Genomic DNA, 24,560 nt, shown 5'->3' with positions numbered 1-24,560 from the left:
ACACCACGGCAGCAATGACCACGGCAGAGGACCATAAAGAACTCTGCAAAGTGAAAAATAACTAAACAAGCCCCTGCTGGAAACACACACACACACACACACACACACACACACTATACCGCAATAAGGAGTGTGTGCAAAAAATCATGTAAGTAAATCTAAATAAGCCTGACTGTGAAGAAACTAAAAATATACGAAGTTGGGGGTTAGGGGCTTGGGAAGAGGTGAAGTGGAAACGCGGTAGAACTAAAATAGAACTAACAGGAGAGGAGAGCTGAGTTGGAGTTCTAAGTCCTCGTACTACTCGGAGGAAGCTGGGTAAACGTGAGAATTTAAGTCAACTATGTATGTAATAATGCAAGAGTAATTACTAAATTAGAAAAAATATGTTATTGCCAAACCAGAATTTTAGGAAATAAGAAAAACTCAATACTTCAGAAGTCAGAAAAGGGGAAAGTCAAAGAATAAGACATGGAAAAGCTAAGAATAAGATAACAGAAATAACTAAGTATATGAATGAACCCATTATTTTAAACAGATTAAACTCTCCCAATTTAAAAAGGATGTTTAGACTAGGAGGAATATTAGAATTAAAAGAAAATTAAAATTAATTCCACAAAAATCAACATCAGTTAGAAGGGTGCTACTGTTTCTCTTAAATAAAGAGCTGGAGCAGTGAGCACAATGGTTTTTAACACCCCGGTGGCCGAAACAATCCCGTAGACTGCTACAAGCGTTCTGGACTCCCTGATTCACCAAGTTTTACATAAGCGGCAGGTGGCCTCCAAATTCCACAGGGCAATGAGGCTTGTTGTTCTTTGGAGAATCAGTGAATTTATCTGCAATAGAAAACAACTTTATATTCTCCCTTTTTGTCATTTATTTTTTTTAGAGAAGCTCTTAACAGGTCAGTGATTCAAATAAAGTGTGGCTCTTAAGACACTGGAAAGACTTCTTTCATGATCATTAGGCCAGTCTTTGATGCTAATGTAAAAGCAGTGATTCACAGCGACCTAGGGAGCTCCTTCCTTCACCAAAGCAGCAAAACCAGCCATGTTACCAGGCGCTCCGGCGGTTTTAATGACAAGCCACGTTTCACTGTTTGATCTCTATGGTCTGTCCCGTTTCCAAGATGGGTTCGCAAAACAAGTCTTGATGGCATCAGCATGCTCTGAAAGGACAAGAAAGAGAACCAGCTTCACTAAGAAGCATCAGAATTCCATTTGGGTACATGCTGAAAGGAAACAGCATTGCTTTCACATAACAATTCCTTTAACGCCTTGGCTTGAGAGACTACAGGAAGAAGAATGTCACCGAAAGAGGCCTTCATTGTTCCGCTCCCGGTCACAAACCATCCAGAGCTCAGAGAGCTTCACCAAGGCCTCCCCTATCATATCACGAATTGCTTACAAGATTTTGTAAAATACAGCTTTTGTGTTGGGGTGAATCTCTCCTATCATATCATTAATCTTGCTTACAAGGCTTTTGTGTTGGGGTGAAAACAGATTTAGGGAAGGTTCTAGCCTTTTTAAAATTAAGCCACCTTCTTAGCAAAACAGTGCCCACTGTCCAGATACTTCCTGGCTGGGCAGACATAGAGGCTTCTCCAGCTTTGTTGGCTCTGGCTTCTATTAGCAAGAACCTTGCCAGCAAGAAAAAGCATTGTATCCCCGCACACTCAATCTTTAGAGCAAGATCAGAGGACACACAATTTTTGTCCTACTTTTTCTTTTTTATTGTATTTTTAAAACATGTTTCCATTTAAACGAGACTGCATAAATACAGATGGCATGGTAAATTTTCCTTAATTCTTATCCATGAAAAACTGGCATATCTCCATATGTAGCAACAATGAAAACTGAACATAAACTACTTATACTTCATTTGCCCATTTTTTATTGGGTTATTTGTCTTCGTATTATTGTTATAAGAGTTTTTTTACACATTCTGTAGACAAGTCCTTTTTAAGGTATATGTTTTACAAATATTTTCTCCATGTGACTTGTGTTTCGTTTTCCTGATGACATTTTTCAGTAAGCAAAAGGTTTCAATTTTAATAAAGTTGATCATTTTTTTAATTTTACATTTTGTGCTTGTGTCCTAGCAAAGAAATCTTTCAGCCCTGCATTTTCTGTTTCTATTTTATCTATCTGTTCACTGCAGTCAAGCTGTGTTAGTCGACAGGACCCTTTACATCTCAGGACAGCTGGGCATGGACCCTTCCAGTGGACAGCTTGTGCCAGGAGGGGTGAAAGAAGAAGCTAAACAAGTAGGTCATTTTCCACATTTGATGTTTTCTTCCCTATTACTTTTTAATTTTGAGGAGTATTAAAAACCCACTTGGCTGGTTTGTTTTAGATAAATTACCAGATAAATGCTTTTTAAGTTACTTACTGATTGATTTAAGACAATTGCATGTCAGTAGAAAGGGGGAAAAATTTTTTAAAATTGATTTTAGAAAGAGAAAGGGGGGAGAGGGAGAAGGGGAGGGAGGGAGGAAGGGAGGGAGAAAGGGGGGAGAGAGAGAGAGAGAGAGAGAGAGAAGCATCTATTTGCTGTTCTATTTGTTTATGAATTTATTCGTTGATTCTTGTATGTGCCCTGACCAGGGATCGAACTTGCAACCTTATCGTATTGAGCTACCCAGTCAGGGCAAAAGTTGGAAATTTAATGAATCATTTAACAACCAACCAGTAAAACAAATATACAAACAAAAAGAGTATTCCTTCCAAAGTGACTTTAAATCTGAATTACTGGCTGTTAACTAAGCTTATTATGGTAATCATTTCACAATAATACTTCTATCAAATTATCATGTTATACACCTACAACTAGTACAATGTTATATGTCAATTATATTTTAATAAAACTGGGGGTGGGAGCCCCTGAATTAATGAAATCAGATAGCACCTTGCCACTTCCATAGGATTGGGAAATTTTTTTTATCAGGGCCACTGACGCACATAAACAAACTCACCACCACAGAAGTAGAAGTCAGCATTTGTTAGTAAGAGAAAAATATCAAAGATTACATGCAGTATGTTTTCTAAGTAATACTGGGGAATACAGTTTAATCCAATAAGTGGAATTAAGTTATAATTTAATGCATTCACGGAGTCATTTGTAATATCCATAAAGATCCAGTTAAATCATTATTTTTTTAAAAAAAGCTTCCTAAACTGGTCTACCTTTGTAATTTTTTAAAAATATAGTTTTATCGATTTCAGAAAGGAAGGGAGAGGGAGAGAGAATAGAAACACAAATGATGAAAGAGAATCATCATTGACAGCTGCCTCCTGCATGCCTCCCATTGGAGATCGAGCCCACAACCCTAGGCATGTACCCCAACCTGGAATCAAACCACAGCCTCCTGGTTCATAGGTTGATGCTCAACTACTGAGCCACACTGGCTGGGCAGTTCAATAATTCTTATAAGTGAATCGCTTCTTGGCCTTCCTCCAATTGAATGATCTGCCTGAAATGGGATGAGCCATGATCTCCTTTTGTGAATAAAAAGTCGCTTCCTCGGTGCTAGAATGTGTGAAGTTCAGTAAGCTAAAACAGAAATGATTTCTGGGGTTCCTATGCTCTATCACTTTGCTACCATAAGTATGAGCTAACAGGCATTAAAACATGTTTTCTTTTAAAGCAATATTTGATTTTGAAGAGTTCTTTTTCCTTTTTCTCAAAAAATCAGTAAGTATTAGTAAATTATATATGTTTGGCACTCTGGCCTTTGGAAAAACACCAATTTTTCACCTTTGTCTTTAACACTATTTTGTCAATTCATTCTTCCTCTCTACTAGTCACATTATAATATTTGATGATTTTTTTTTGTTCTTTAAAAAATAATCTAAATAGGTAACACATAAATGAGGCAAAAAATTCAAAAGCTATAAAAAGAATATGCAGTGAAAAGATATATCCCACCCTTAGTCCCCCTCTTCCCAGGTTCCTTCATTATTGTTCTTTATACTAGTATGTCCTTCCACAGACAGTCATTGCCTACCCCAGCATAAATGTACACACATACACACACACACACACTTATGACTTATTGTGCATGCTATTCTGCATCTTGGTTTTATTTCATCATGTAACTCTGTATGTGTTGACCTTTTCATATTAATTTAGTTGTATGGATCTAGTGTGATTTATTTTAGATTTACTTAGAGGTGGCCTAGAAAGAGTATAATTTCCTAAAAGGGGGAAATTTTTCTGCAACATAAGCTATTTAAGGAAGTATTAGCAAAAGATGATTGATTGGATGGAATTACAGCTTTAATGTAACATCCATGCCTTAGGCCTTCTTGCCTTGCTTCACAGGCTCTTACAAACATGGGTGAAATTCTGAAAGCTGCAGGCTGCGACTTCAGTAATGGTGAGCAACTTGGTATTACTTCCGTTTCTGTTGGGTATTCCTTTGCTCTCTTTGGAGAACACATGACATCTGTAATATGTCATGCCATATCTTTGTTGCTTATTAAAATAGTTTTAATTTCAGTCCCATTTTAATCAAGACAGTCATAGAACTATACATTGTTTTTTAAGTAATGTTTTGGATTAGACCAAAAAGCTAACCGTAATGACAATGTATGTATCTTCTAGTGGTCAAAACAACTGTTTTGCTGGCTGACATAAATGACTTCAATACTGTCAATGATATCTACAAAGAGTGTAAGTAATTCAGCTTTATTGCCATTTTCCATTTTAAATAGAAATGCATGTATTAGCTTCAATGACTATGCATTATGAATTAAGATAGGAGATGCTAAAAAAAAAAATGGTCATATAGTGTGCCTCCATGAGAAAATCCAAGACATTTATTTATATTCTATTCCCTAGAATAATGTACTACAGCCCTATAAATCCATTTTCCTAAAGCTTAATTTTGTTACACCTTTATCAGGCTTTTTAAGCCCTCCTAATGGTTTTTGAACATAGATTGTATTTATTATCGCTATGATACGGTCTAGCCACCATCTCTTTTTTGGCTCTCAGAATCATCAGCTGTTTAGTGATTGAACATTTCTGTGCTTGGCTTCCTCATATATAAAACAGGGATAAAACCTAATAGGGTTGTTGGAATGCCTAAAAAAGTCAATACAACTATATAAACATATTAGAACAGATGCCACTGTGTTGTAAGCACTTAGTAAATGTTATCTATCTATTAACATTGTTGTCTTCATGGAGGAATGGGTGTCCCTACCAGCTGGTGAGATGAGACTCAGGTGTAACTTGGAAAAAGCATCATTGTGTACTGTGGTGAAGAAATGGCTAGAGGAAACCGAAGTGACAGACGCGGTGCCTGCCAGAATCGCGGGGGATGGGCAGCTCTTCCCCATTTAGATCATTGTTTTATAACTTTAAAAATAACCCCCTTCACATCAAATAAGATCAAAGTGAGTATTTTCACTTTTCCCACCCGAAAACAAAGACATTTTAAAAAGTACCAGAATATCGCATAGGACTCATATGGCAAAATATTTTACCAAACAAACACGAGTGTGACTCCTTTGTCTGGTGTCGCACGTATCTAAGAACCAAGAAGCCTGTGAAGCGCTTCCCAGAGCTCAGGTTCTGCAGGGCTGGGTACCAATACAGCATCTGAGAGCTAAAACGCAATTCTGTTACATTCAGATTTCAAGAGCCATTTTCCCGCGAGAGCCGCTTACCAGGTTGCTGCTTTGCCTAGAGTAAGTATACCTTAAGATGTCTAATGTGCACAATTTTAAATTTCTATCTACACTGCTTTCTGAAGAGAACAAACTAAGCCCTGTAGCAGGAAACTCCTTTAAAAGAAGCAGCAGTTCCAGCTTTCCAGGGACTTAAGGTCTAAAAGGAAACACTCAGTATTACATGCATAGGGGTGGCAGAAATTAAGAGGATGTCCGACTTCCGGTTTAGGCAGTCGGACATCCCTCTCACAATCTGGGACCGCTGGTTCCTAACTGCTCATCTGCCTGCCTGCCTGATCGCCCCTAACTGTACCCCACCCCCCCACCGGCCTGGTCACCCCACGCAGCCTGCTATTCAGTCATTTGGTCATCCCTCACTAACCCCCCTGCCAGCCCCACACAGCCTGCTGTTCGGTCATTACTGTTACTGTGACGGTGTCCCAGACAATTTGCATATTCCTCTATTATTAGTATAGATGGGTATAGCAGCAGGCGCTCTGAACTTGGAGTCACAGATGTGGGTGTGAACCTCGGCCATTTAGCTTTGTGTCCTGGGACAGGCTGAATAACCTCTCTAACATCAGTGTGTCAACCTCTGAACTGAGGAGAGAACCCTGTCTGACAGCCGCTGTGCGAGCCACAGGAGCTGATGCACATGAATGTGATCAGCATGGCCGCCCGCCTTTCAGAGGCTCGCAGTGAAGGTTTCCCTCTCCTTGCCTTCTTTGAAGAGTTTAATGTTAGCCCGGCTGGCAGGGCTCAGCAGTTGCGTGTCGACCCACGAACCAAAAGGTCACCGGTTTGATTCCCAGTCAGTGCACATGCCCAGTTTGCGGGCGCCATCCCCATTAGGGGTGCATGCAGGAGGCAGCTGATGGATGGTGTTTCTCTCTCATCAATGTTTCTATCTCTCCCCCTTCCTCTCTCTCTAAAAATCAATAAAACCGTATTTAACAACAAAAAGAAGTTTAATGTTAAAAATGCTGTATTGCTGTATGTTTTTCGTAGGCATTATGGCGCTCTCCTAATTCGTAAACAATGGCCTTCACCTTGCTCCTTCCTTTTCCTCACAGGGAGGCCGTGTTGAGATTGAAGCCGTAGCTGTCCAAGGCCCTCTCACATCAGCATGACTATAAGTGGGCCCGGGGTTACTGAGTCTGGAATTCTAATAATTTTTGTGAATTAACATCTTAATTTTTACAATCGATGTTGGAAAGTATAAGACTGACTAAAATATCTGAAGTATTATGGAAATACCATTATAATAAGGGCAAGTGAACATGAATTGAAAATGAGGTGATGAATCCGGTTAGTGATATAAATCTCATTTATGCATACTCATAAGTGAGAGAAAAAGAGTATAGCTAATTCAGTTAAACCCTTTTAATTTAATGTTGTGAAATATTCAATTCTCATGTCAGATATATGATTCTGCTTTTACTTGAGTAAAATTAAAAATTTAAGTTTGAATGGTAGACGTAAAGGAGAAGAAAGTGGACCAAAATTCTATATAGCTAATATTTTTCTAATGGAAATAAAAGTAGACATGCAGATTTTCCATGGTGTGATTCTGTTCTCTTATTTTTTTTTAACAGTTTAATTTGTACATTAGAGCACATTACCTGATTAAAGATATGGGACCATGAAGTTAAAATGCCAACTATTTTTTTCTCAAAACTTATTTCTGACTTCGTCTGAAAAGGCTACATACAGCATGATCCCAACTGTATGACATTCTGGAAAAGGCCAAAAAACAAAAAAGATCAGTGGTTGCCAAGGATTTGGGGGGCATGGTAGGTGAGGGATGCATAGGTGGAGCACAGGAGTTTTTAAGGCAGGGAAACTATTCCGTGTGATACCGTAATGGTGGATACATGTCATTATGCAATTGTCAAGAACCATGGAATGCACAACCCCAAGCGAAGCCTAATATAAACTAGAGACGTCATCAGTTGTAACAAATGTACCACACTAATGAAGGATCTTAGTAATCAGGGGAACTGCACAGTGGGGAGGAGGAGAATTTTGGTACACTCTATGTAAAAATGCCCTATAACATTTAAGTCTTTTTTGTTAGAGACTTTAGTAATGCAGTCTGTGGTAGAGCCTTAAGTGAAAGGTTTCCCCTTCCATTGAAAAAATGTTGCTCATTCCCCTGACCCATGTTCCTAAGTGGTTAGAGCATCAGCCCGCTCACCAAGGGTGATGGGTACAATTCCTGGTCAAGGGCACATACCTGGGTTGCTGGTTTGCTCCCCACCCCCAGTGGGGGGTACATGCAGGAGGCAACCAGTTGATGTGTTTCTCTCTCTCCCCTTTCCCCACCCCCTTCACTGTCTCTGAAAAGCAATGGGGGGAAAATATCCGCATGTGAGGATTAACAACAACAACAAGTGTTGCTCATAGTTAAATGGAATCTCCTACAAATATAAAGACAGGAAAATCAATAAGTGACAAAAATCTCCCCCAACAAAATGTGCCTAGAAAAATATTGACAGGTGATGAAATTTGTTGAGGATAACACCTGGAATTAAGTTACCCATCAAACCCGGTTTATTATTAACTATTTCATACTTATCAAAGAAGCTATTCATGTACACTCAGGGTTTAAAAAAGGACCACCACCAATACTTCCGAAGCCCAGCATAAGCCATTCTCAGCCCATTTTACTCACTTTTCCCAAAGATTACTGCAATCCTAAATTTTGGGTTAATCATTCTTGCTTTTTTTTTTTAAACAAAATATATTTCTTTATTGATTTCAGAGAGGAAGGGAGAAGGAGAGATAGAAACATCAATGATGAGAGAGAATCATTGATCGGCTGCCTCCTGCACGTCCCCTACTGGGGAACGAGCCCGCAACCCAGGCATGTGCCCTCAGCCGGAATCGAACCTGGGACCCTTCAGTCCGCAGGCTGACGCTCTGTCCACTGAGCCAAGCCGGCTAGGGCCATTCTTGCTTTTCTTGATAGTTTCGCCACATATAAGTTATGCATACAAATGATCTTTTAGTTTTGGCTGATTTTGTATTATATATTGCTAAGACCATACTGAATACAGTCGACTTACTTGCTTTTTTCACTCAGTATGGGTTGTGGTTTTAAATATTTTTTAACATTTTAGACATCTCATGACCATTTATTTAATGATAAACACTTCAAAGAGATTGCTCTCTGAATGTTTGAAAGGCTAACATAAGTGTTCCTTTTCACATGTGACAAAATCTAGTGATTCTCCTTTAGAGTGGAAAGAAGACTCAAACTCCCAACCCAGCCACTAACAAGCCAACAGCTTGGGTACCAGCACTTTATTTCCAGCTCTTTAACTCTAGGGTTTGAATTTGAAGTCAAGACCTATCCATAAGTATGCCCCTTAGGCCCAGCCTAGACAGAGTATCTGATTTCCTGGCTCTAGTGATTGATTTAGGAAGGGGCCCCTAACCTGAGCTGGACCAATCAGAGGCTTTGCCAGAGATATCAAGGAGCTGGAGATAATAAGATTCAGAGAAGAAATCTATATATATAAAAGCCTAAGTGACCTTTATGACTGGATGACCGGCCAGTAGCTATGATGCGCACTGACCACCAGGGGGCAGAAGCTCAATGCAGGAGCTGCCCCCCGGTGATCAGTGTGCTCCCACAGCCAACCTCCCGCGGTCCCTCCCCCAAGCCAGCCGGCCCCAATCGCCCTGATCAGGACTGGGAGAGACGGCCTTGATCGCCAGCCAGGCCGAGGGACCCCATCTGTGCACAAATTCGTGCACCAGGCCTCTAGTGAATGATAAAAGAAAAAGAAAATAAGATCAACCAAACCAAAATTGATCAACCTCTGAGCAAGACTGACTTAAAAAAAGAAGAATCCTAAATAAGCAATCTTAGACGAAAAGGGGCACTTGAATATAGCCAGAAGAGATGAAAAAGATGCCTACAGATATGAAAATTTAGATGAAGTGCACAAATTCTACAATGTAAATGACTGAAGAAAAACTGAAGAAAAAACTAGAAAATCTGAATGTTCCTTTTACCGTGAAAGAAATGGAATCAGTAGTTTAAGTATTTTTTTCAAAGAAAATACCAAGCCCAATTTTATAGGTAAACTCTATTATAAAATATAGAGTTTACCTATAAAATTGGGCTTGGTATTTTCTTTGATTAAAAAACAATAAAATAATATAGCCAGGAAATTAGATACTCTGTCTAGGCTGGGCCTAAGGGGCATACTTAGGTCATGGATAGGTCATGACTTCAAATTCAAACCCTAGCGTTAAAGAGCTGGAAATAAAGTGCTGGTACCCAAGCTGTTGGCTTGTCAGTGGCTGGGGTTTGAGTCTTCTTTCCACTCTAAAGGAGAATCACTAGATTTTGTTACATGTGAAAAGGAACACTTATGTTAGCCTTTCAAACATTCAGAAAGCAATCTTTCTGAAGTATGTTATCATTAAATAAATGATAAAAAATATATAGGTAAACTCTATCAAACATTCAGGGCTAGATATTTGCAATGATAAACACTTTTTTAAAAAGTTGTTTTATTATTATTTTTTAATCCTCACTCAAGGACATGCTGAGAGAGAGGGAGAGAAGGAAGGAGACAGAGAAAAAGAGAAAGAGAAAAACATCAATGTGAGAGAGAAACATCGATCAGTTTCCTCACATACTCACCCCAACTGGGGATTGAACCCGAAACTCAGGTTTGTGCCCTGACCAGTGAAGTACTGGGGCTGACACTCCCTCCCAACCCAAAGCCACACAGTGCAGCTACCATAGAAGCCTCTTTTCTTGTCACTGAATAATATTTTTTAAGTGTTTGGAATCAACCGAATAATTTTTTTTAAGTGTTTGGAATCAGGGTTGCATAAGTCAATTCAATATAATATGCATAATTTTTTTCATAAATGTAGATAATAGTATGAATGATATGTTGCTACAGTTACTTTTGTTTTATTAAGAAAAATTTGACAACTATCTATATTCTACAAGGACAAAAAATGAGGCAGATGTCAAACCAAAATTAGTATCCGTAAGTGGCTTCTCAGAACTCTTATCCTAGAAACTGTTGAGGCTTGCCGATCTCTGTGCTCAACAGTTGATAGTGTAGCATGTTTATTCATGTCAGTAGCACATTATTAAGCTGAAAGGGCAATTTAGATGAATAGAATATGGGCTGGCCCTTATTCTACTTTCAAAAGTTATTAAAGCCTGGATTTGGTGTTTGGAGACTTCTTTTATTAGGCACAGAAATCATTATTGTTAGCTTGCAATATCCCAAATATTGTCCAATAAGTTAGCCGAGTGGTATTTCTGAAATAAAGCCAAAGGCCTCCAATTTTACTCCGTGTGAATTAATACCACCACGTGTTCCCTAACTTTAGTTGGTAGTAACGAGAACTGAAAAGAGAAATTACACACCTGTCAGCTGCTCTCTGAAATTACACTGATTCTGTTTCTGCGATTAAAACCTTGAAATGATAACCAGATGCTCATTAACTTGATAAGCTCTGGGGAGAAGAGGAGCTGATGAAGTGTTAGATTCAATGACATCCTGTAAGTAAATGCTTTCAACTATTCAGACACAGCCATGCCTTGCAGTTTGGTGGGAGGAAACAAAGAGAAGAGGATCATTCTCCTTTTACCGTACAGATGTGTGTGGGCCACATGAATGGCTTTATGGTGGCTTTCGTGGAACAATTCAGAACTAACTGGGTCACCACATTACCTTTATAAAACTGAGATGCTTATAATATTAGATGCTCTAACAAGCTATTGCAGTTTCCAAATGAGCACAGGTGTAAATCCTACTAGGATTATTGGACCATGACCATCCAACACTCTTTAACTAGTTAAATGTGGAAGAAGACATTTTCCTTTAAACGCCATTCATAGTCCAAAAGCAAGTGTGCAATGAAGTGTTTGTTAAAAGCGATGTGGGTGTTTCGACTGTTCAAAGGCCATTAGCTTTTCTAGGAGCTCTGACTCCAAAGTCTAAATGAGAAAAGCAATAAGGTCACAGGGGACCACATGCTCCTATCCTGTGGGTCCCCCAGGAGGCGAGATACAGAGCACTTCCTGCCCACAGTGTGGCAGTCTGGGCGGGAGAGCTCCCCGGTTTGCAATTGCACCCTCTGCTGGTGAATGCAAAGGTTCTCTCCCTACTGGGGCTGATCGCTGGCAAATCATTTGCTCACCATTGCCCTCCAGTCAGGAATAGAAAATACTACAATTATCTTAGTATAACACCAACTGGGCTACAAAGTGGCTATACAGCACCCGGGATTAGAAAATCCAGCCCTGATGATAGTTGTTCTATTCATTCATTATGAAGAGCTCAAGCCTTCTTGTCTAACTTGTACATTTTTAATCTGGGGGCAAAATTGATCATCTCTTGTCAGAGTCTGGGGACTTAGGACCAGAATGCACTTTGCTATGCTAAGTCTATCTGTCTTTGGCAAAAGAAAAACAATCTAACATAGGAAAGGATAGATCAGTGGTTTTACAAGCGCTTCTCACAATGCAAGGGCTATGTAAATTGTCATTTGTGTTTTACGATGTGGATATGTAAATATACACTTTTGTTTTAGCATATACATATAGCCTGGCATAGACATGACCTTTTGGAAGTATACACAAGAAACTTTATTACCTCTTTGTAGAAGGACTAAGTAAGGGATGTGGGAGGGAGAAGTTCACTGCCCATTTTATACCTTTCTGTATTGAGTTTTACTATAGACATTCATTACCTTAATTTTGTTTTTAAAAATTAACAGATTACTTATACGGAATACTTCAACTTTGAACTAGTCAAATATTATAGAACATTTTCATTTTCTTTATAAGTTTTGAATTAAAAACTTAATATCTAAAAGAATAAGAACAGTTTCTAAAAAGGTGTTAGTAACTACATTAAAGACCAAAGACAAAAGTACAAAAAGTACCATAAATTTATACAAAGTTCCAAATTTTTCTGAGAATGATTTTAGTCATTAATGGAAAATAATGGGATTAATAAAAACACTTGAAAACTTGTACATTACAACTATGTAATAATGTTTTTGAGAAAGAGTTCTTTCAAGCATGAGTTCTGAACAGATCTCTAACTGTTACATATTGAAAAAAATCCACATTTACTTAATAGGCATAAAAATCCCTTTATGCCTGTTAAGTAAATGAATCCTACTATTTTGGTACTTGATAAAAGTATAATTCCACTTTTTAAGGTGATCATTCATATTTTACACTAAGCTTTGATATTTTCTACTTAGTAGATATCTATATAAAAATACCTTTTGGTCATGAAAAACATCTTTGCATTACAAAATGTAGCTAGAAAGATGTTTATATCAGTTCCAATTTATATAACTTTCTGACCTAAAAATATTGCTCTTTTTGGAAGTACACCAAATATATAGTTTGTTACTGAGCTTGAGCCAAACCAGCTAGGGCTGAAATACTTTAAAAAGTCAATTAATTGCCCTAACCGGTTTGGCTCAGTGGATAGAGCGTCGGCCTGCGGATTGAAGGGTCCCAGGTTCGATTCCGGTCAAGGGCATGTACCTTGGTTGCGGGCACATCCCCAGTAGGGGGTATGCAGGAGGCAGCTAAATCGATGTTTCTCTCTCATCGATGTTTCTGACTCTCTATCCCTCTCCCTTCCTCTCTGTAAAAAATCAATAAAATATATTTTAAAAATTCAATTAATTTAGAACACCTTTCATGTCAGTCAAAAGGGTAAGATCAAATGAAATACCTCATGAGTGTAAAATCTACACTTGATTCAAAATGGCACATGGAAGATGTGTAGCCAGCCTTTCACTGTGAAAACGCCTCATCTCGCAGCAGCACCAGAGTTTGAATTCCTTTGACAAGGATTTTGTTAACATTTTTAACATAACATGATGAATAAGGCTGTACAGTAGTAGAGAGACTCTAGAGGAGAAGGTAATTAGATGACATACTTTCTAAGGTTTCTATCAGCCTTTCTGTTGTAGGAAAGACATCCTAGGTATAGTTTGCATCATTTTGTTGTTCGTTCTTATTCCATAGTAATTATAACTGTGTGACTTTATTATCCTGAGCTCCCTAAAATTTGCTAACTCCCTCCTCCGGCCACCAATACCTAAAGGTTTATATTTTCATTTTAGGGTCTCATTTTCTAAACTGAATTGACCCATTGCCACAATGAAGAAAACACCCTCAAACTCTTTACTGATCATAAACCCTAGTTGTTACTGGCTCTGGCTATTGTCATTAAGGTGAGATCTGTCACCACAAGCTTCCCTACATCTTTCTGTCCTCTGTGATGACACTCTGTGTCCATTCACCCTTCCATCACCATACCTATCTAGGTGGCTGCTGGAAGTTCCACAGCTCCTCCTGTTTCTTCTTCTTTTGTTTCCACTCTTTCACTAACTTTCTCCATCTCTGTTCCAACCTCTTCGCCTGTCTCACCTGGAAAAGTAACCACAGGAGATATTAAGAGATGCTTGTTGAGCATTAACAATAAAGTACCACAGCTGGTTGCCAATGGGGACAGATTTTTGTTGTTGTTAATCCTCACCCAAGAATATTTTTTCCGTTCATTTTTTAGAGAGAATGGAAGAGAGGGAGGGAAAGAGACAAACATCGATGTGAGCGAGATACATCGATTGGTTGCCTCCTGCACATGCCCCAATAGGGAATATAACCCTAACCCTTCAGTGCCCGGGCCGACACTCAACCACTGCTACACTGGCCAGGGCTGGGGACAGCTCCTACTCTTTAGGTCTAAACAACACATTTTTTTGGTGGTTTCAAGAAAGGTGATCACCCTGGTTCTCTCAGATGCTCTGAATGCCAATAACAACACTTCTGAATCTGGACACTGCACATACCAATCCATTTCCCTCAGAAGTCGGTTTGGACAACACTGGCCCCATGCTCATGGTGGAGCCAAGAAGCAGCTGCCTCTTCGATAGGGACCATGTTCCTATCGACCAAAGTCCTTGTGAGGTCCTCGGGACCTTCCATGTGCCCCTCCCTTCACTCCCTCTCATTATCCTAGGCCCCAAAGACTTGACTTTGCCAGCCCTGGTCTGACAACTATCTGCTATTTCTTGTTTCTCCCTTGTTACTCCCAGAGTACGTCTACATATCTTCATCAAAGTGCTTATCTCAATAGGTTGTGGTAATTTGTTTAAATTCTGCCTTCTTCCCACTAGACTGTGACCCCCTTGAGAACAGGAGCAATCTCTTACTCCTCCTGAACCCAAGCGCCTCCCATATGATTAAGCACAAAAACCACTGTGCTAATAAATGCAAGAATTAAGCAACAGAGGGATAAATGCTTCATTTAATTATAGGGTGAAGCTAAAATTAGCCAAAATGTAAATCATGCCCCAGAAGAAATGTTATTTTTTACAATAACTCCAATAAAGTACAGTATAGGCACCATTTATTTTTCTCTGGTAAGATACACTTAAAAAACACCATATGCCAAAACATTACATTTCCTCTAGTATTCTCTTAAAGATAAAAAGTGTATAGGAGGACAAGGGCAGAGTAATTTTCTAAGGATAAAACTGGCAAAGATAAAAATTACACTGTAAGATCCATTATTTGTGTGTTCTTTCCTTAGGAGGTCAATTCCTCCACTAACCATCTACTCATCTTTCCTTTGGAACCTCACACCTCACATGGGACCTGATGAAGAGTTAACATGGGAAAGTCCAGAAATTTTAACGTGTTGGCTTCAATATTCGGTTCTCTCCAATGATGAAACTCTAGGTTAGAAATCTGGACACAAAATGTGCTTTAGAAAAGTTTGCTGGAAAGCCAAACGCCTGTTTTCCAGATATGGAAACCTTTTTGACTTGGGTCCAACGAACTTCAACCACCTGTAATAGATACTTCAGTGTATGTAGAAGCCACATCCTCCCCCGCATCCCCGCCTCCCCCCCACCCCCCCAAGATGACCTCTTATGAAGCCCATCTAAACATCCTGAATCTCTAACAGCATCTCTTACCTTCAATGTTTTGGTCCTCCTTTTTGGTGTGAATTCTCCTGACCATTTCCATGTTTGTCCCTGTTTCCAGAAGTCCTGCTGGACGCTCCACGCTTCCGACTATTCCTTCAGGTTGAATCTGCTCCATGTTTACCAGACCTTCAGGAGTTTTAGGAATCAAATCGTTCTTTACAGCTGCTTCCACAAGCTGACTTCCTTCCGATATTTCCAGAAATCCTTTCCCTTTGGACATTGTTTCTAGAAGTTGGGATTGCTCATCCCTCCCCAGTGTTTCTTGAAGTTGATGTTCCTCAGCTGTTTCAACAGGCTGACGTCCTTCCAATATTTCTGGAGCTTCTGTCTCCGTGGGAACGGTGTCTAGGAGTTGGGGTTTTTCTGGAGGTTGTGACTCTCTACCTGCTTCCAGAGGTGGGATTTTTCCAGCTCTTCTTAGAGGTTTCATCTCTCTGGCAGTCTGTGGAGTCTCGGTGTCTCCTACGGCTCCAGGGGAGTCCCTCTCGCCGGCTGTCCTCAAAGGCTGATGCCTGGCTTCTGTTCCTAAAGGTTCCGTCTCGGCATTTCCTTCTAAAGGCTGGGCCTCTGTCACTGCTTCCACATCTTTCTGTCCTCCTGCTCCTGGAGTTTCATCTTTGCCATCTTGCTGAAGTGGCCCAGACTCCTGGGGTCTCTCTAAAGGCTGAATCTTCTCCGGGGATCCCAGCGGGTCTGCAGCATCCTTTGCCAGGGGCTGATCATGAAGGGATTTAACACCATTAGCTGTAGACGCTGCTGAAATCTTGAGCTTCTCTAATGGAGGAAGGTTTTCCTTTTGTGCCTTGTCATAAGTAGTAGATTCTCCTCCCAATGTACGGGGTTTGGGTTGGACAAAGCAGGACTCGCTTTCTTCTGTGGTTGAGAAATACATAGCTGAAGTTACTTTTTGATCGTTCATTTGAAAAATAAAAAGAAAATACACATTCTTGTTCAGTTTCTATCTTGAGAAAGTATATTGCTATCAAGAAGTAGATTTGACAGTTCAAGACAGTCTTGGGTGCAATTGAGTACAGAAAGGCCATTACCATGACCCTAACACTCCCTAATTCAAGTCTCTTTGCTGTCTTCAGCTCACACACCTCATCCCGAGCATGAAGGTCCTTCAAAATCACAGTGTGTTTTTCCTGTTTGCTCCTTATGCACTTTCTCATGGTTCCTGTCCCATATTCTAATTTAGTACATTTTGTTTTCTCATGTTCTTGTCCCTGTTCCACCTTTCTTCCTCCTTAGATGTAGCTGAAGATTTCACCATGTGTGGTCCTTGGGCTGCTTGAAATGTCTTACTTTCCTTCTAAAGTAGAAGGACCCTGAGTGAAAGGAGGAGGCCTCGTGACAGAGAAGCCCCATTAGGTCAAGACTAAAATGTCTGGGAAGGAAAGTGGCATATTCAGTTCATTTCATTTTGGGGGTGCACTGGGAAGACAAATTAGGAGAGATCTGAGAAGCATGCATTTTAATGATGGCTCTTCCTCTAACTGTATGACCTGGGGAACTTAGCTCCCAATGATCTCGTCTGTAAAATGGCAGTGAACCTGTTCTCCCACCTGTCTCAGAGTTCCATGAGCCATCACCTCACATTAAACAATGAATGAAAAGTCATTGTGACAATACATGTCTATACTCTTTGACCCAGTGATCCTGGAAATTTATCCTAAAAGCATAAATGTCAGGGAAATGCTTTGGGGGAAAGTATATCATCCCAGTATTCTTTATAATAGCAAAAGCTGGAGAACAACTTAAAATCTAAAAATTGTGGGAAAAGATAAATATTCTACTGGATGAAATGTGACTGTACCATAAAAAAAAGATGATTATGAGAAGCATATGCTAAAAATAAGAAAATAATTGATAGACAAGTTAAAAAACCAGCATTCACCATTGGGCTAATCAAATTAAATAATGCATGTAAAGTGTTTATTAGAACAAGTTACCCTAATCAGAAATGACAAGTTTCTACCCAGCAAGGAGGAAACCTTGAGCAGTATGTCCTACCCCCTGGGTGACAGATCAGACATCCCAAAGACCTCACCGGCCTGTCTGCAGGGTTTTCTAGAGAATCAGTGAGAAAGGGAGATCTTGGTATTTTTTCCTTGTTGCCACCATCTCTAGGTTCTCGTAGGTTTTGAGCTTCGGGAACCAGGGATGCAGCATGAGTCAGCTCAAGGGCAGAGCCTAGTCATCTTCCCACTCCTATTTTTACTTTGCTTTCTCCTCAGTCCCATTCATTTCTTTATCCATCCATCCAACAAACATTTGTGGAGCTAACTGGTGCTACTCTACATATGTCTGCCCCTTTCCCTCATCGGTGTATGTAGAAATGCTGTCCTCGTGTGCCATGGCGCACACGCTAATCCCCAAAGGCGCATTCTGTTGGTCAGCAGATGTTAACAAGGCACTCATTTTGAAGAGAGGTGAACCTAAGCAATATCCTATGTAGGGAAGTATAAAACCATCAATAAAAACAATTTTTTAAAAATCCTATAGAGGGCAAATAAAAATCAGACAAACCACTTTTATAGTAGAAATACTTGGATTTGCTTATTTAAAATTAGTTTTGACCATCACAAGGTAAATGCAATAAAGTTTGAAGGTAAAACCTAATTTTTAAATTTAACTACAGAGAAACAAGAACACATAGTTGGAAAGATACCTCAGAACGCTTGATAAGCACACATAATTCCCGTGGAATTTTACCTGTTAAAAACAATGTGGGTGTTTGTTTGTTTCAGTCTTCATCCTTAAAGGGCAAAGCTCTGACCCCCTGGGCAGTTCCCAAGGAGGGGTTCAAGGAATGAACAATAGTAACAGCCCTGACAGTAGAGAAGCTTTGAGGTCATTAGGGTATTTTCCAGACATTAACACGCACTTGCCGAGCTTTAGTCTGGTATTTGGATTTTAAAAAAAACAATCGTTACCTAGTACTACCTACACTTGTACACACCAGGATTTGAAGCCTAGCCAAGTTCGATGCTTTTATCAGTTTTGGTGAGCCTTTCAGTAACCCCCCACAAGTATTAGGTTTTTATTTTAAACTTGTTGTTGTAAAACATTAACATAAGTGAAACTGTACACAGAAGCTGGGACATGTGGCCACCTTACAGGAGCATGGTTTAGCAGAACACAATAAAACTTTGTTTTGCTGTGTTGACCTTTTCCTGTCTGACTAGAAGACCCTCTTAATAACCCAACACTCTCTTCCCAAGCCCATTTTGGCTAAAATTACTTTCCAGTTTCCGTATTCTATGGGTCCCGATTCCTGTTCTCTCTCTGCTTTTCCAGTACTCCCACCCCGCTAAATTCCCATCTCTGTTTACTCATTCATTCACCCATCCACACACTCTACAGAAACACACTGCATTCCTCCTAGGTGTAAGGTGACATGACGAGCTCTGGCAGAACCGAACCTAGACCCCAGATGGGACTGGAGTCTGTGAGAAGAGCAGGGGTTCAGAGCCTCACATACTAAGCCCCAACCCCATCACTTACTAGCTGTGAGACCTTGGGCAAGTTATGCATCCTCACTGAGCTGCGGTTTTCGGCTGTTTGGTTATCTAATGTTTGCTTTATTTATACGGCTCTTGTAGGAACTAAATGAGATCACGGGCTAAAAATCTTGGAAACAAGTGGGTGCTCCTATCTTATCTCCTGATTCCTGCTCTGTCCCCATGTTTTGGTGCAGCTGCACCAAAGCCTTCAATTTTAGAAAAAGATTTATTGTACTGTTGATGAGAGTGTAAACTAGTCTAACCCTGAGAAGTCACTGAGGCAGTTATCTATCGAATTATAAATGCACGTGCCCTCTCCCACTTCTGGGAAACTGTCTACAGTCACGCTTGCACACATTCAAAATGACGTCTGTGTAAAGGAATTCAACAGCAGCCATTTGCAACAGGAAAAGACTGAAAACAAATAGGGGACTGGTTACGGAAATCACACACTGTATTCTTTAAACAAGCATTAAAAAGGAGAAAGTTCTCTATATACCAATATAGAAAGATCTCCTTATTGGTAGGTGAAAAAAACAAGGTCAAGAGTATTGGTTATAATACACCATATTTCATGAACAAAGATGGGAGAGAGAAATGATATTTCAATCTATAAAGAAACTTTGGAAGAATACACAGAAAATTTTTTTTACTCTTAGGTGAGATCAGAACCTAAGCAGATGGTGGGGCTGGGGTAGGAGGTATGATTTGCATTGTATTCATTTTTCAAATGTTTTCTTTTTTTTGAGCCATATATGTAGTTCTTATATTCCGTTTTAATTCACTGCACATAATAACCAGGCCTACCGCAAAGACTTACCAAACACTCTCTGCGTGCCAGGCTCTCAAGGGAACACAAAGACATACAAGACTCAGTCCAGCCTAGCCAGTGTGGCTCAATGGTTGAGTACTGACCTATGAACCAGGAGGTCACGGTTTGATTCCCAGTCAGGGCACATGCCTGGGTTTCGCTCTCGATCCCCAGTGTGGGGCACCCCGGAGGCAGCTGATCAATGATTCTCCCTAATCATTGATGTTTCTATCTTTCTCCCTCTCCCTTCCTCTCTGAAATCAATAAAAAAATATATTTAAAAAAAAATTCAGAGAGTTCTAGCATTTAAAAGACAGAAATCCCATTTGTATAGTATCTATATGCAAGAAAAGCCTATAAAAATTCATGCTAGTGTTACTGATGTTTGTTCTTTAATTAAAAAAAAAAATGTCTACTTAGGACTGAAATTCACTGTGTGAAAACACTGGTTGAAGACTGAAGGGATCTCCACTGTACAAATAACAATGGACATAACTGTGTGAAATCCAAGCCTCATCTGACTGTCTTGGCAGCAGGGGCTCCTCACAGTCGGGGTTGAGGCGAGAACAAACAAATGACTAGCTGTGAGTGGAAATGTACACACTAACCTAGCAATGAATTTGTCAATAATTACCACCTATTTACTTTGTCTACTTTTATGCTTAAGCTGTAAAACCTCAGGAAGACGCCTCCCAAGTGAATGGCATTCATTTTAGAAAAGAGTGTGGGAAAGAGTTACCCATGAAACCAGGGGCTGGAAGCACTGGGAGGAGGAGGAGGGTTCCCAGGCCACAGCTTCCGGCCCATGAACGTCTGTGAAGTCAGCAAAACCTTTGTGTCCAGAGTCCAACGGCTACTCAGGGCACCGGAAAGGATAGAAATCGCCCTAATATTTACAACCTGCTTCCACAAACAAGAAATTCCAACTCTGTCTAATTGTCCTTTGGGGAGGGGGGAGCATTCAGCAAAAATCTGTGACTATCAGGTACCAGGCACTGTTCTATACTTTGAGTAGCACTAATTAATGACTTACACTCATAGGCCACTCTCTACTTCTTTCCCTCGTCAGTGGTCTTGGAGGTGATGGGAGCTCGGTGGTATTGAGGAATGATGGGTCAGACTAATGTCGTCATGTGAATGGGTTTTCCTATTCAGCATAGCAGCTCCCTGACCAAGAGCTGCTATTAGATTTAAATTGGAGCCCAGAAAATAAGTACCTTCATATTTTAGTTTTACAAGATGTAAGAGCTATAAGATCTTAAGAGGTAATCTAGTTCAACCCATTATTTATGATTCTTTTGCTGATAATACTGCATCATGAATAACGAACAGTTCTTAAGCCAGTAGCAGAAAGTTGTTAGGTGGAACTGTCAACGTAAATCCAGTCTTCAGGCTACTTGCTGTATTTTAGCTTTAACCCATGGGGTTCGAAGGTTGATATTGTGAATTTAAAAGAATATCTTATGATATAAAGATTATCTGTATCTCTGTGGGAAGCCATTGGAAGTTTCTTCATATCTTATATACTCTGTTTAAAATATCTCTAAGGCTAAATGTCCTCCAAATATTTCCAGTTAAACTTGGAAGCAAATATAAACTTCATATTTTACTGACTCTTATTTAGAGATAAATATTTATTATAACATTATATAGTATTTATATATGTATGAATTACATATATCATATTTGTATACTTACTATAATATACAGTATATCTAATTTAGAGATCACAATAAATACTCTATTATACTTTATATTTCTTTTATTGTTTGCATAGTGGATAACCACCCTCTAATGGCAATCAAGGGTGATGTAAGGCCAAAACAGATTTAAATCTAGTTATCACAAGCTGGTTTACGGAGGAATAGGTCAAGTTCTGGAATCAGAGTACCTGAATTCAAAGCCCAGCTCGGACTCTTAAGGAGCTCCATAACCTTGGGCAAATTATTTACTCTTTTCTATAAAATGGAGAAATCATAAGACTCAAAGTCATAGCACTGTTGTAAGGATTAAATAAAGTAATTCATTCACCAATTCTATACCAACCATTGTTAGGCACTGGGAGGCACAGGAAGTAAATGTATGTACAGGACATTTAATAAACTTGGACTGGTTTTTTGGGTGTTTTTTTTTTTAAATATATTTTATTGATTTTAGACAGGGAGAGGGAGATAGAAACATCAATGATGAGAGAGAATCACTGATTGGCTGCCTCCTGCATGCCCCCTACTGGGGATCGAGTCTGCAACCCAGTCATGTGCCCTTGGCCGGAATAGAACCTGGGACCCTTCAGTCTGCAGGCCAATGCTCTATCCATTGAGCCAAACCAGCTAGGGCAAACTTGGACTGTTTTTTTTTATCTAAAAGTGCATACACACTTGAGATTTTATATCAAGAAGTTTTGACCTGCAGAAACAGGAATGAATTATTTATCTGGCCTCCAGTATCGTGGAGGTGAAATGGTGATGAACGTACAATAGTATCCACTTACATGAGAGTATTGTCTGAATGAGGCTCAGGAGCAAAACCCCTGTTGATTGACTCAGTATGTGCATTGAGCATATTATGCAGCATATTCTATGCACTGAAACTGATGGTCAGGTATTTTAACATTTCTTTCAGAACAACATATGTGTAAACTTAGAACAGCAATGAAAGCATGAATAAACACAGAGAGTGCGTGTGACTCAAGTTTATGGTTATTAATATTAGTGATAATTTTTCAAAGGTCACTCACTATTTTATGAGAGGATTAAAAACTCCATTCCATCTATTAGATACTTTTGCCCCTCCCCAAGGGCGACATTCCCTACAATCCATGTCTTTATCAATTTAAAAATTGATAATGATGATTTCATGCTCTGCTGTTGAAACCAGGATGCTAACTCTAGGTTACCTGGGACATGGCACAGGATAGGAGGAGCCAAAATAATACGCTGTATCTTCCTCAAGCTTTTCCCTCGGAACAGAATGCAAGAGCAACCTGGTTTCACAAGATAAAACATGAGGCATCAAGGAAATTGTTCCTTGCACTGGCCTCCTGAGAGCATATTTGGTGTACAGCGGCTTTCGTCTCTTTGGGAGAAAGGTTGGGACATCAGAAATAGGTTTCCATCTCTTCACATTGTTGTCAGTCATGAGGGGTTTGGAGTCACTTTTATATATGGCTTTAGTTTTTTGCCTATTTTTAAATTTTTTATTGCTATCTGTTACCTACTGAAGCTAGAAATAAATAATCATAGACCATGAAAACGACTCCAATAAAACATTTCTGACTAGGACTCAGCATCTGAGCTTTGAAACAGCGTTCATGGAAACCGTACTACAAAATCAGAGGAAGATATTTGTTTTAGGAATAACATAAGGTGCTAAAAGAAGACCTGTGAAAAGGAATTCATCAGAGTACAAAATTTCTCTAAAGTTAGTCTTGAAGAAGACTCTATACTAGCTTGAAGGAATTTGCTTACTAACCTTCAGAGGTTTGTCCAAAACGTTAGCCATTCAAAACCTAAGAAGTGAGTCAGCTGTAAAACCCAGTCATTCTCTACTCCATTAATCTGCTTTTATTCTTTTCACAGCCCTTATCACTGTCAGAAACTATCTTGGTCATTTGTTTAACTTGTTTATTGTCTGCCTCTTCCACCTCCAAACTCCAAAAGCAGAGTCTCTGTGGTGATGGGGGGAGGGGAGGAGAGGAGAGTCACTTGGGTCGCCAGCATCTAGCCAAGCACCTGACTATTATACTGTATACGTGACGCTCAAAATATACTCGTTGAATTTCTTTATAAGACTCAGTGATGGCCACTTTTCATCCCTTGCGCATGTGTCAAGGAATGGGGAAAGTGCATCTGACCTCTTCAAGAGTGCAGGGACCTATGTGAAGCAGCGACTGTCCGTCTGTCCTTTCTGCACTTGGCCTTCGCCAGTGCTGAAACACTGACCCTTCAAGGCGGAGATAGAAGGTCTGGGTAGAAAACGGGTATACATCCCCCCGCCCCCCCCCCCCCCTTACGACCACAACGAAATGGAATTCACACTGTTCTATAATCTGAGGTTTCGTTCTTTTGGTAAATTAAATAGCATCTATTGTTAAGGTCAGAAAATTACTCATCTGTTTAAGAGATTTAGGGATATAATGCCCGCGAGCACACCGGAGACGGAGTAACCCCAGCGCCGGACCCTGGCCTCGCGCATCGGGGCGCGCGGGGCGCACGCGGACCGCTGCCCCCCGGGTCAGCAGCGGCGCTCGGAGAGGGAGGGTTCCACTCCCATCCTCGGGGAGGAGCCCGCCCCCTGCCGGGCGGGGGGGCACCAGTCGCACCTTTCGGACCCCGGGGGAGCGAGCCGACCCGAATCCCTGCTCACCGCTGCGGCGTCCGCGGCTGTCGCCGGCCTGGCTGAGGGCGCTGCTGGAGCAGCCCATCGTGGCGCCGCAGCCGCGGGCAGGAGCGCGGCCCGGAGCGCGAGTGCAGCCACCGCTCCGGGAGCCTGGGTCCCGCGCGACGGCTCCGCAGCGCAGAAGTTCCTGCAACTCCGGGGCCCGGCTCCCGCGGC

The 24,560-nt window shown here is 40.4% G+C and overlaps 2 protein-coding genes across 2 annotated transcripts in view; one reads left to right on the top strand and one right to left on the bottom strand.

Annotated features, from left to right (window-relative positions):
• Positions 1–7,239, top strand: part of RIDA (reactive intermediate imine deaminase A) — a 14,785-nt gene extending 7,546 nt beyond the window's left edge. Inside the window, exons 2-6 of the mRNA XM_081111406.1 lie at positions 2,164–2,269; positions 4,327–4,381; positions 4,609–4,677; positions 5,644–5,699; positions 6,755–7,239. Of these exons, the coding sequence (XP_080967532.1) occupies positions 2,164–2,269; positions 4,327–4,381; positions 4,609–4,677; positions 5,644–5,699; positions 6,755–6,811 (343 nt within the window). The 3' untranslated portion in view covers positions 6,812–7,239. The remainder of the gene's footprint in view (positions 1–2,163; positions 2,270–4,326; positions 4,382–4,608; positions 4,678–5,643; positions 5,700–6,754) is intronic.
• Positions 891–24,560, bottom strand: ERICH5 (glutamate rich 5). Its single transcript, XM_081111405.1, has 4 exons — positions 24,372–24,560; positions 15,678–16,562; positions 14,014–14,124; positions 891–1,171 (listed from the first exon to the last, which is right to left on the bottom strand). Exons 1-3 carry the CDS (start codon positions 24,427–24,429, stop codon positions 14,018–14,020), a joined length of 1,050 nt encoding a protein of 349 aa, XP_080967531.1. The 5' UTR covers positions 24,430–24,560; the 3' UTR covers positions 891–1,171; positions 14,014–14,017.

Source organism: Myotis nattereri, assembly GCF_964212035.1.
Source record: "Myotis nattereri genome assembly, chromosome: 17".
NCBI classification, from domain to species: Eukaryota; Metazoa; Chordata; class Mammalia; order Chiroptera; family Vespertilionidae; genus Myotis; species Myotis nattereri.
The sequence above is the reverse complement of the archived record's forward strand: the minus strand, read 5'-3'. Positions and strand labels throughout refer to the sequence as shown.